This window comes from Maylandia zebra, linkage group LG9 (assembly GCF_041146795.1).
Source record: "Maylandia zebra isolate NMK-2024a linkage group LG9, Mzebra_GT3a, whole genome shotgun sequence".
NCBI lineage: Eukaryota > Metazoa > Chordata > Actinopteri > Cichliformes > Cichlidae > Maylandia > Maylandia zebra.
Genome location: NC_135175.1, coordinates 27,623,199 through 27,636,240, shown reverse-complemented (window position 1 = coordinate 27,636,240; position 13,042 = coordinate 27,623,199). Strand labels below are relative to the sequence as shown.

The 13,042-nt window shown below is 41.4% G+C and overlaps 1 protein-coding gene across 4 annotated transcripts in view; it reads right to left on the bottom strand.

The window, feature by feature from the left end:
* Positions 1–13,042, bottom strand: part of arhgap21a (Rho GTPase activating protein 21a) — a 101,052-nt gene that overhangs the window by 54,712 nt on the left and 33,298 nt on the right. For 3 of the 4 annotated variants that reach the window (XM_024803672.2, XM_024803674.2, XM_024803673.2), the window contains exon 1: positions 1,818–2,377. The exons of the other annotated variant lie outside the window; for it this stretch is intronic. In XM_024803672.2, coding sequence (XP_024659440.2) covers positions 1,818–2,129 — 312 coding nt within the window. In that variant the 5' untranslated portion in view covers positions 2,130–2,377. Of the gene's footprint in view, positions 1–1,817; positions 2,378–13,042 lie in introns of those variants that run through there. 4 annotated transcript variants of the gene reach the window in all.

Sequence of the window (13,042 nt, the reverse complement as noted above, 5' to 3'; positions counted from 1 at the left end):
ACACCATGAGCGATCAGCCTTTCATCTTTCAAATTTTCCCACAATACCATTAATAAAGTACTGATGGAGGAGGAAATAGCCGCACTTTTGAGTAAAAGAGTACAAATGAGCTTCTCTTCCAATGCTTGGTGTGTTAAAATCAACTACGAAGCATTAAATCACAAGTAATGATCTTTTGCTTAGTCCAAAGTAAATTTTCAAACTATTTTTGTAACCTTTACAACAGTACTAACATTGCACCTTGTTCAAGCAATAGGAAATATTTTATCGTCTCAATCACAGCGACTCAGTATGACGGCATAAGCGATCTTTCCTGGTGCTGTCTGAGCAGCGAGACTCCTGTCACATCCATCACCAAAGTAACGATGGAGCTGAACCACTGCACCACAGGGCGTGCGTTAGCGGTTACTGCTAACACTACCATAGTCGTTCCAGGATGCAGGAGCCTGCCAAGAGTTTCAGCCTCAACCCAGATCTCTCCACAGGCTCTTCTCCTACCAAAATACGGCTTAGGTATGGATCCAAAACAAAGACATTGTTTCTCTGGTTCCTCTTTCCTCTCTCCTGCCTGTCTGCCTGGGAGCAGCACATGTAGAAACCTCCAGAGAGTGGGATGGGTGTGGGCCTAATGGTATGACTGGTGAAATCACCACCAATATCCAGTGGTGTGGAGCTGGATGTAAGCCACAGTCCATAATGTAACCAGAGGAGAAGAGGGAAAAGAGCTGACGCAGTGCAACTCAGCTGTTTGTTTTGATTTCGTGTTTAAAATTTAAATTCGCATTATGCAATAGTTGAGCTATTAGGCTTAAATGCCTATGGCAAAGCTTTATTTTTCTTACTACTGAATTATAGAAAAAAGAGAAGCAGGATAGAAGGGAAACTATTACTGTCTAGATATTTGAAATGTATAATGCTATAAATCTTTTCTAAACAAGCTCACAATTACCTGATAAATACTAATCAATTATGCATGCAATCTGTTCATCAAAACACTCACCATTATGTGCACGCTGAGGGCTTGCTGCAGGCTCTGGTACCATATGGCAACACAGACATCAAAGTACATTTCCAAACCTGTTCCCGCTTCTTTATGTATATGCAGTTTGACCAAATCTAAATGGCATTACTTGTGGACTCAGTTTTCTTTCCTTTTCTTAAAAAAAAGTGTGTGAGTCACACTCTGCAGCTTTCATACTGTCTTCGTTTTCTTTCCAAACTTCTCTCCCCACAGGCTCTAACATTAGTAATCCTTATTCACTCTATCATAGGAAAATATGCCTTTAATTCCCTAATTTGGCAGCGCAACGGTTGACTTCATTTCACTAAGGTTTAGCCCACTCCACAGAAAATAAAGAATGGCTGCTGTCATGGTTATATTTAAGAAAATAATCGTGAAAATATGAGGTGCAGATGGAACCAAAAACAATATTGTCCCCTGACAATGTCATTCTGAATCTACCCTAGGGACCAATAACAATAAACGAAACCTAACCCAAACACACAGAGACACACTCACATTACCAGAGATATCGGTCAGTGAAACAGGACTACCCTGCTGTTGGGGAGCAGGATGACGCACACAAAATTCCTCAGACAGTACAACAAAGTGTAGCTGCCCCTAACCTCTCCTCCCCGCTCAGATGCTTCCTATGTAAACCTATATGCCTCTGCCAGATATGCCTTAAACACATTTTTTAGGGAGTTTGGTTATCCCCCAGCGCCTCAAAACTCGAGCACAGCTCCACTCTTCACAATCTCAAATTGCAAAGATGCTCTCCAGGATGCTCTCATGCACATGTACACCCACTCCTTACCCGAGATCGGACGCAGTTCTTCCTGGAGGCTTCTCGAAGCCGAGCCCAGGACACGTTGCGGTTGGGACTGGTGAGCCCCAGTTCCACTTCGCCCCAGTAGGCTCTGGCCAAAAGCTGGAACCAAAGACAGTATGGCTCTGACAAGCAGCCATCCACACCCGCTAGTCGAGCCCAAGGGCATCCTCCGGAAGATGGGGAAGGAGAGAGAGAACAACAACCCTGGGATTTCACATCCACATCCCGTAGATCAGGGTGATCCTTCAGGTGAGCTGGCTTACAGCCTGGAGGGAGCCCGTTCCTCTGGGCCAGCATGGCATAGCCAAGACCGAATAGATGAAAACTGCCTTCAAAAAATGCCCCTGTTTGTGTGTCTTTTCTTCTGGATATTCTACTTCAAGTTTCTGGCAAAGCTCATTTTGCTGCGTCTCTCTTCCTCGGTCTGTTCTGGTCTCAGTCTGGGGAAACAAGGCTGTTCCTATAAGCGTCCAAGAGATACATGATGTTTCCAGTCAGCCGAGAGGAGAGCACAGCGGCTGAGCACACTGCAGAGAGCCCAGGCCGACTAACTGACGCACCCACCCACTTACCACACAAAACTCTCCTTGAAGTATGCACACACACACAGACACACACACACTTTCAGGCAGCCTGAAGTGAATTCTCCTCCTTTCCAGTCCCCTTCATCTCTCTCTCTCTCTCACTCTTCTCTCCCACAGCAAACCCCCTTAAAACTTTTAGTTGTGCGCTTGCCAACTCGCGCATGCACCAACACGTGCCGAGGGCAATCAATAAATCATAAGAACAAATAAAAGGAGAAAACAAAAGGCGCACACAAGTCAAAGGAAAGAAAAAATGTTCTCAAATTTAAAGTTTCTGAAAGTTTTTCAAGTTATCTGACAGGAAAAATGAACAACTTCATCTTTGGAAGGAGGCAAGTGGGCCTAAGGCAGATAAGGAAATATATATAGTCCAGAGAAATCTATAACCCACAAAAATGTACTAATAATAATCCACCCACCTTTACATGCCTGCAGCTCATCTGGCAACTACAAAGAGCTGATGCCTGGGTGGCACACACGGTGGTCGGAGAGAATACCAGAAGTTGCACAAACACACGGTGACTGCTGCATATTTCCCCTTTATTTATTTGCTTATTTAACAGAAACCATACAGTTAAGCAGAGCTACAAAGCGAACGTTAATCTGCAGCATGTCCCTGTTAGGCTTCTGGCCACATTTTGCCTACAATCTGGCTGAGTTAGCAGCTGTTGTCCAAAGCCAAAAGACAGATGCCGGAATAAAGTTAATAGAGTTTAAGATTTTCAGGGATTGTTCATACACAGCCAAGACTAAGAAAAAAACCTGTCTGAACCACAGTGTTTACTGCAGTCTTAAGCCTAAGCCTTAGGCTCAGTGTTTACTAGTACAAGTGCTGACCATCTTTAATAAGAGCATCCACTGTTACAACAGGAAATAATAGGAGGTGATGTGTGAAAGTATAACAGGTGTCTTTAGAAAACCTTTTTAATGTGGTGTTTCTGTTGCTACTATTCCATGAATAAAGAAACAGAACCTGAGGAAACAGAGTGAGCAAGTGTCATTTCTAAAATTCCCTTTTATCTGACTTCTCCGACTGCTGAAATAATCAGATGAACTTTAGAATTAATTTATATACTGAACAAAAAGCATGGATCTCTTTCCCATCTGTTATTATATAGCTTTCAACTCATTCCAGGAAATGGGCAGCAAGAGGTTTGTGGGATTCTTAGATCACTTTACAGCGTTAGCATTGTAGCTGCTTCCTCCTGAAAAGTGTGGGGAAAGACAGCAGGGGAATTAGATGCACTCAGATTAGACTGGAATTCAACCAGGGACTGTCGGGTAGTCTCGTAATCCATTATTACTTCACGTGACGTCTTGGAAGTAGCAAGTCATTGAGAACATCTGTGAGGCACCTTTAGCACAATAAATAAAGGCGTGCAGACAAAACAAATCCCACAAAAACACAATTTGAGGTCTTACATGTCACAGAAGGTTATCTACCTTCACCTGTGACGTCTTCTGCATGCACACTCTGGTATTTTAAACTCTGTCTGCAGACACGAGGGGACACAACTGGTACAAGAACCACTAACTGCATTTGAGCTTTTCAACATTAGTTGCGTTCCATAAAACCCCCAAATAACCTTGAGCATGACAGCGATACCCCGCCTCTTTGCCCAGAACAATTTGTTCTCAATTAGACCCTCAAACTCTGCAACCCTACAGCCAACGCCTTCACACGTCCCCAAGGGAACACCTCTCAAATCCTTCCACCTCTCAAGCTCCACAGAGGCTCAGCAACTGCCTTTTATTTTAGGAGCAGTGAGATGTCTGGGATGACCTCAGCTCTCATACCTTTTAGTAAATCTCTCCGGAAGAGAGCACGGCCCAAACATCAACTTAATATTTAATCACATTTTTCATCCAAGCACTCTCTGGAGCATTTGTGCCGCTTTAACAGCAACTTCAGGATTCCGATGTTCAATGGGTGCGCTTTACACAAAGTGGTGCCATCTTTAATAGCCCGGCGTGTCTCCAGAGTGAGGCATTATGACTGGACAAATTAGCAGTTCACTTCTAGCAACAGCTAATGCATATCAGTGAACAGCCGGCGTGGTGTGTAAAGTCGTTTAGAATGAGAGAGAAAATGTAAATACAGGCCTATTTTGATTCTGAGGAATATTTGCCATCCGAGACAGCAGCGACCATGAAAACAACATCAGGAACCCAGTCGTGGAATGTTCCTTCTCCGCGTTTGGTTATGAGCATCTTGTTACCACATTCACTCGGCTCGATATAGCATGTGGTATGCTGTATGGAAAAGACGGCAGAAATAGAAGTCGCCAAACACAGGCAGCTGAGACACTTGACTTGAGGAAGCCAAAACAAGGATTAAGTCTCACAAGAATGGTTATGTACAAGATGCATACAGTGTGTTACACACATGGGGGGTAAGTCATGAGGTACCGCTTGTGTCTCAAGGCAAACAAGACTTCTTACCTCTATTAATGCATTTAAGGATGTTATAGGGTTTCAAACCACATCATATGTATCGGAATTCCTGTAAATCTAAAACACATGATAAGAAAAATGAATTTGTGTTGGCTGGGAATTACGCTTGGTGCCAAGCAAACAGAAAGAACCAGACACGCCACACAGAAATATTATGCCGTTACCCCGGCAATATACCTGACCACAACAATGCCATCCACTGGAAACGGGTGTTCTCAGTGTGATTTCATGGTTTGTGTGTGTCCGTGATCAAGAGGAACAGCAACTAGTGCTGATTTGAGGCTTGACGCTGGCTGTCCGTCTCATTTCTCCTGATGTCTTTTAATGTTACCACACACAGAAGGTGATGATTTGCCACAAACTGGACCTAAAGGGGTCATGTGTTACAGCCGTGCATGATTCACAGTTAAAAGAATAATTCTTATCTCTCCTTTACTAGGCTTTGGTGCAGCCCCTGCATTCCTCCACTGAAATAATCCATTTTAGCTGTCTAAATAACTACATAATTGTTCTCTTTGTGTGTTTTTGTGCAGTTATGGTAACAGATTCTCTTTTCCAGCCTCAGGAAGTTACTTTATTTTTTCAACTTTTGCAGAGTTTAGCAGTTGAGTTGAAATCGGTGAATGTGAGTGTAAAAATAGGATGTCATGTTTAAGGATATTATTAAGTATACATGGCAACTTTCATACATCTTAATAATTACAACAGTGTCCTTTTACATGCTTTCTTTCCCATCCTGTTCATTTTGATCAGCACTTGCTTTGCTTTTTTTTTGTTTTCTTTTTGTTTTGGATGTTAGTTTGTTTTTTGCAAACAATTTCTACATGGATGGTCCAAAAATTAATTAATTGATTAATTGTCTTGGTGCTGGTTTAGCTCATTGCGTGGAGTAGGCAACCACATGCCATACGACTGAGAGTGGCCAGCCCAGGTTCGAATCAGACCTACGGCCCTTTACCGCATCTCGGCCCTCACCTTTCTATCCTTTCTAAACTGTGTCTATCAAATAAAGCTGAAATAAAATCAACTTCATCTTTCTAGCACTTTTTTGCGTCTTGAGCTATGAAAACTGTTTGTTTATCATTTCCTTTGACTTTCTTTGATGTTAAAAATCATCATTTTCTTCACATTGGACTTAAAAGGGATCTGATATGCAAATTTCTAGCTAAATGTTTTTATTGAACTCAGTTCAAGTAGCTTTACATGATTTATAGTTACAGTTATAAATACTTACCGTGAACCTCAGTGCAAGCTGTTTTAGTTCCTCTCCCTTTTATCAAACTTTTGTTTGACTGTCTCCCACTTGCAAACAAAACGTCTTAACGGTAGGTGGGTGGGGTTTCTAAGGTCACGCCCAGAGCTGTGTGACTGACTCGACCACAGAGAATATCTGCCTTTATTGTCTTCATGCAGAGCCAAGAGTATAATAAACGGCCTCCTCAAAATGAGTGTTTACTGTCTCACAGGGATTATTTGCACATACACCTAACTCAGCATTTGAAATTTTGGTTATCTTCAATATGAGCGTGCAGCATTATAATCAAATATTTGACAGAAAATAAGGAAGACCATAATAGGTACAACTTTTTATATGGATATAAAAGTTTGACACAGGAGTAGTAAAAACTTTAAAAAGTACTGAGTTGTGGATTTGGCTTTGGGGTTTTTTTTATTATTATTAGGGGAAATTGGATTGTAGGCTGAAATATTCACAGCTTCTGGGATAATTCAGGGCATATTAGTGAATTACCATAATTGCTGCAAGGACTGTGTCTACAGAGACATTTCATGGCAACATTCATCGGGCGGCCAACCAAAGAAAAAATCTATTCAGAAAAAAAAAACTAATTCAGTGTTTTCCATGTTTGTGTAGTTGTAACTTAACTGTATAAAATACACTAAGCTCAAACCTTTGCAGTCTAATACTACAAAAAAAAAAAAACATTAATGCTACAAGGCCTTAAAGACTCAAGTCTTTCTCAGGCTTTTGTGTAGCGCACAGCCTATGTTTTTGTTAGTTTATAAAGAAAGTGAAATAAAATAAATGTCATTAACTTTAAATAAAAAACACTAAATAAACTTCATAAAATGTCATGAAATCTGAAAAACTGTCAACCTTATCGTGTCTTTCAGACAGCCAAAAAACCAAAAGTATTCAGTTTATTAAACAGAGAAGAGCTGCAACAGGTTAATGGGGCGCTGCCCATGTTCAAACACATAATAAAACAGCTCTTTAACACCAACCACGAAAATACTTTGAAGAAATTTATGAGACAACACAAATGTGTAAATTGTCCAATGCTGTCAACCCAAGAAAAGCAGTAACAACAACTCGAGCCTGGACCAGCTGAGAGAAACAACCTGAGGCCAGTCACGGATGGTTGTGAAATTCTATCAGTGGGTGTGGAGGGTGGCACTGTGAAAAACTGACCATCAGACAGAGGGTTTACTGATTGTTGCTGGTCACTGCCCTTGTTGTTGCCTAAACCCAACACACTGCAGTTTGGACTTGCAGAGTTGTTGCCCATTCATGAACTCCATGCATCCATCCATTACACAGAAAAAAAGACTAGTTCTGGTCATATTTTTAACCAGTCTGGTGTTGTTGCTTAATCTAAAACCCGTTCTGAAACAAAACAAAAGGCTAGTCCTAAAATTGGTACCATGAAACTAATGAGTAAGTATATTTTGTCCATTTTGGTTATCCACCCATGAAAACTGCTATGACTTCTATAGAGTTTGAAATGTTTGGTTCAAAGATCTTTCCACAGTCATATCCTCTAAAAATAAATAAATAAATAATAACTCTGCATTGTTGTGGCACACTTGTGACATGTTAGTGTCAGAGTTCACTCTGGATTGTATTTTGACAGATTTTGACAGCTGTAGTCGTCTATAGCTTTGCATGTTTGCAGAGTACCATCTAATCTAATCATCTAATGCCATCTTGGGCTGGTTCTCAAAAAGCACCAAAACTGGATCTAGTGCTGGTGTTGTGTTGCTGAGAAGACTGGCACAAGATGTTACGACTAAAGCAAGAGCTTTGCTGTTATTTTGACAACTGTGAGCGGCGTTAAGCCCAGTCTCTGCTACATAATGCTCAGCTCTACACATTCCTGAAATGCTGCGGTGTTCTAAAAGGACAAAAACTGGCTCACCATTGGCAGTGGCACCATACTGGTGAAAATTAGGTACTGGAGTCTCCCCTGCTGATAATTCTACAAATGGCCTTGTGGTGTCACACAACATCACTTGTAAGGCCAAAGACAACTTAAAGACTGCAGCTGTGGTGAAATAAAGGCATAGATGAAGAAACAACCAAGCGTTTTAGGGACTAGTGTGGGATTTTTAAAGACCACTTATGAGTCTTTAAGATGAAATCACATTAGTGACATGCTTATACACTAGACCAGACCAGATCAAGTCCAGTTTGGATTTCTGGATTTGGATAGCCTAAAACAAGCTGGAGCTCGTCCTGTTCTTTTACTTGTAAAGGAATAAGCTAGCTCTTACAACAGAAATATCCTCAAAATCTAACAGCCAAAGTTGTGTTTCGTCAGTTGTTAAACTCATATCAGATGTTTATATTTCTAAGGGACACAACACAATGGAAACGAATTGCTGCTTCATTTTAATCCACTCAAATCTTGGAGTCTCGGATTTATTAGATGATTATCTGCAGCTCTTATTTGTATAACAAAGGAGAAAAGGCCTGTGGTCTGTGCGCAGCTGACAGGATCTCTGGATGGGGATTAAAGACACAAGGCACCGACCAGGCTCCAAAAACTACAATAAGTAATTTTGAAGTCTCCAATTAGTGTGTGTATGTGTGCGTGTTACCCATTATGTATCTGTGGCTGTGAATGTGTGTGTTTTTGTGTCTGTGTGTGGTGCAGAGAGCCAGAAAAAAAGAGAAAGTCTTGCAGGAGGATTAGGCTCGATTCAGGGGTAGCTTTTCAAGACTCCTGGCGGGTGTAAGATCTAATCTGGACATGCTGCATCTGGGATCCGCGCGGTATGGCTTACTGTAACAAAGGACTGGCTAATGAGGGACAGGGGACAGACTGCACCCACACTGTTGCACACCCATAAAGCCCTTCTTCATAATGCTCTCAGAGGGGTACAGAAGGGGTATGAACCCTGCAAGTTACTACTGTGGGGAAGTAACAGGCTGCTGAGCTGATCAGGCAGATATCCAAGCAGACTGAGCTTGTTTTAAGCTCAGTTAAGTACCCAAATCTGAGTGTATGAGGCCATGATTGTTTATAAGGGGTTATAATATAATTTTAGTGCACTCTATCTGCCAGGGAGGACAGAGTTTGGGTGTACATGCACAACCAGCCTCTTTCTCCTGGAGGGAAGGGATAGTAAATAAAGACAAAGCAAGAAAGTCAGGGAAGCTGTTGCAGTTAGAAATAGTATAAACAGTGTCTTTAAAGCAGTAAAAATCAGAAATACTTTAGTGAGTTAAATAAGAACATACAATAGGAGAAGCTTGCACAAAAACATAAATAAGCGTCTTTTTATTGCTTAAGTTTGTGTTCACATACATCAATAGATGCATCTTGTTAATCTTTGTTTCCTTGTTTGCCATGGTAACGCCTCACTTCTACCTACTTCCTATCAAAAAACATTACGTGTGAATTTGAGCTTACTGACATGATAAATACCTGGCAATTCATGTCCATGACTGCTAAAAAGCTGATACATTTGCAATCGATTTTCAAAAGTCAAAAGCCTCAAGCTAAAAAATCCTCTACCAACACAACAGCGGACTTTTCTCCTGCATGCTTTGGTCATGAGGAGGATGTTAGCACAAGCTTTCTTTCTTTTCATGTTAAAAAGCATCCAACTCAAACATAAGCCATGATGCAACATCTCAAAATCTACCAGTCCAAGTCCCTGTGAGTCATGCCCACGACATATTTATGAACCAGTGCATTGCTTCTCTTCCACTGGCAAAAACAATTATCAAAATCCACAGTTTGCTATGGAGACCATCTGTGTGGAGCAGAGAAGAAATTGCATGACAGCCTCAAACTTCCAGGAAAGAAAAAAAAAACCAGGGGATTTCCTTCAGGTCGGCTGCAGTGAGAAGTATGTGTTGGACACTCACGGAAAAACTAACAGTTGAAGACAAAAGCCTGGGTCCAGGAGGAGGAGGAGGAGGAGGGTGGCAGGGGTGTGGGTGGGGGGGTTTGCATAAGCTTGGTGTATTAGCAAGCTCCCCTGTGAAGGAGCCCTGCCTGATCTGGACAATTGTCCCCAGGCACCTTCAGACAAATGCTTCTGCCAATCAAGCATTCAGTAGTCTGCACATTCACTCCTCAGCAGCTGCTCTCACACAGAAAGAAAAGCAGCAAATATGTTTCTGATGACAGCCCGACCCACACCTCTCGAATGAAAAAGAAAAATCGCTGCCGATGTTTAATTATTACATCTCTCCTTCTCACTCAGGCAGTTTCCCTCAGGGAGAAACCATATGGTTCAGAAGAGGTGAGATGACAAAGAGGCCCAGATCATCTCAGAGCGTTAATGAAGACACAGCAATGCTCCTGTCGGACTGACAGAGATGTGCGATAAACCTTTGTTTGAAGTCCGCCTCACTGGGTCAACATGCATCATCTTACCCGCCGCCGCTACTATGCAAACAAAGCAGGTCTGACATGGCCCTGCTTAACTCTCAGACATCTCAGACTTATGTCCCTATTTTTGGCTCTTCTGAATTCCATGTTTGTAAATGATTATGTAACCTCAAGCGTGTAAGACACAATCAAGCTATATACTTTTTATTTTTTAGGAAAATCAGGGCAATCAGGATATGTGTTTCAGTCATGTCACTTGGTTGCATTAAAAGCTATAAAGCAATAAAGACAAGCAGATGGGTAGACCACTGGGTGTTTTCCACTGGGTTTGTGGAGCTCACCAGTTAAAGGGACTGGAACGAGAAGGTTGACTGGTTATAACTTAATAATTTATCAGACAGGCACACAGTAATCACTACAAGCTTCACACAAAATGCAGAAGGACACACATATCTACCAATTAGACACAGCTGAAACAGACAATGTGTGCCTCAAGCTCTCTTCTGAGCCTCTTAGCTCCAGCTGAAAGTCATACACAACACCGCAATAATAAGATCCCAGAAAGTAACAATCTACAGATTCTGACAACCCTGTTTTTGTGTTGCATTATCATAAAGATTTTAAGGCTGACTACCTGCAAAGAATAAAAGAGTGGGTTTCTCAACTCTTGACACTATACTATTGCTTTTTTCAGTCTAGGACTATCCAGATTTACAGAATACGAGTTGAGCACCAAGGTGATGATCTTAACGAGTTGGGATAATAACAAAAAAGCGTTAAAATGATCAGACAGATCAGCTGTTTCAAGCAACATGGGACCCGTTGGCTAGCCTCTGTGGACACTGGTCAATTTTTCAAGACTTCCTGTGTAGCCAAAAACTATTAATGGGCTAATAAAGAGCTAAACCATCATAAGTTTTCATTTGTGCAAAGAAAATCTACTCAAATCCAAGTGTTGAACAGAACTCATACTACTCGAGGACTTCAGACAGAAAGCAAAAAGCTTCCAGTTGCAGATGAATGTGCAGAATTTGTTTGCAGTGATAAATAATCATGCAGAGTCGCTAAACATTCGCAAGTTGCAGCTGTTCAAATTGCTTGCAAAAAATCTATAACATGCAGCTGACATTTGCTTCTAAAGAACTAAAAAGTGAATTGTGAGAAGACTGGATGTTTATTCACAGTCAACCCAGTTTGTCCTGTTATTCCTTAACAACGACCGTTCTGTCACTGATTTTGGGACAGATGGTCCTCAAACCACGTGATTCTCAAAATTCCTTAAAATAAATAAATAAATACCTACACAAAATTATTGGTGACTTTAAACTCTCTTCCAATGTCACCTGGGATTTCTACTAACCCCCCGTGACCCACTGGAGGGCAAAGAGGATATAGATTATGGATGGATAATGCAGAATAATGCACCACTTCACACATATCTGCTTTGTTCCATTTCCAGTACAACTGCAACCAGTACTGATGAACCTGACATGAAGAAATCTCATTGAAGCAATATATTTTTAACCATGTAGCATGGCAATGGTGTGAATGACTCTACAGCAGTAGCAGATGCTACCAGGGATTAACTGTGGGAGCAGTTTGATGTGACTGGGTCAGATTTAACACATCATACACAGGATTTGTGATTAAATGTGGTTCTATAGGGTCTGTTTAGGCTTCAGAAACCAAAAAAACCCAATGAAAATGAAACAGGATTCACTGTACATAAGATACCACTATTCATCCAGAATGCCATAAACCACCCACATGTGGAAACTGAGCGCAGACATCATCAATCAGTCACTGGCACGTGCGGACAAACACCTGAGTCAGAAATGTGGGAATATGGTACATAGGCTAAGCTGTCCACCCTGAATGTAAACTCTGGCTTTGGAGCTGTCTGAAAGGCTCCTTTGAGAAGTTGTATTACTCCTATTTGCCACCGTGCGCTTCATAAAGAGAGCATATAGCAACGGTGTAAGCTGATCTTGGAATTCCAATAGCTGAGGTTTGAGGCTACACTGCTGGAGGGAGGATAGGAGTGGAGGGTCCACTCATTCCAGACGCATGCCTGATGGATGCATAATGATGGTGTAATGGGTGACAACACATGGAGAACAGCGCCCAGCCAGGCAGACACACTTGGCTCAGCATAAAGAAACTTCATTTAATAAAATGTTGATTCATTAAAGCAAAGATAATGTAGTGCAGGCTATCACTGTGGTTTAACTGGTGCAGCAGGAGTTCAAGCGGCGTATAATGACACATAAACCATGTAGGATTAACAGGGGCTGATGACGGCCTGTGAGAATGGGAGCAGAATGTCCGACTTAGCACCTTTTAAAAACTACTTTAATAATTAAATGAGGGATTATTGGGATTTCAAAACCCTGTTTCACATGTGTGTTTGTCATTACTATAGGAAATGAAATAATGACTATCAACCTATAGTCACTGGCTACTTTATTAGGTATAACAATTCAAATGTTAACTGTCAAATGGCATTGGTTTGTTGGTGTCAGACAGGCTGGTCTGAGTATTTCAGAAACTGCTGAACTACCTGGATTTTCCCACAAAATCATCATTT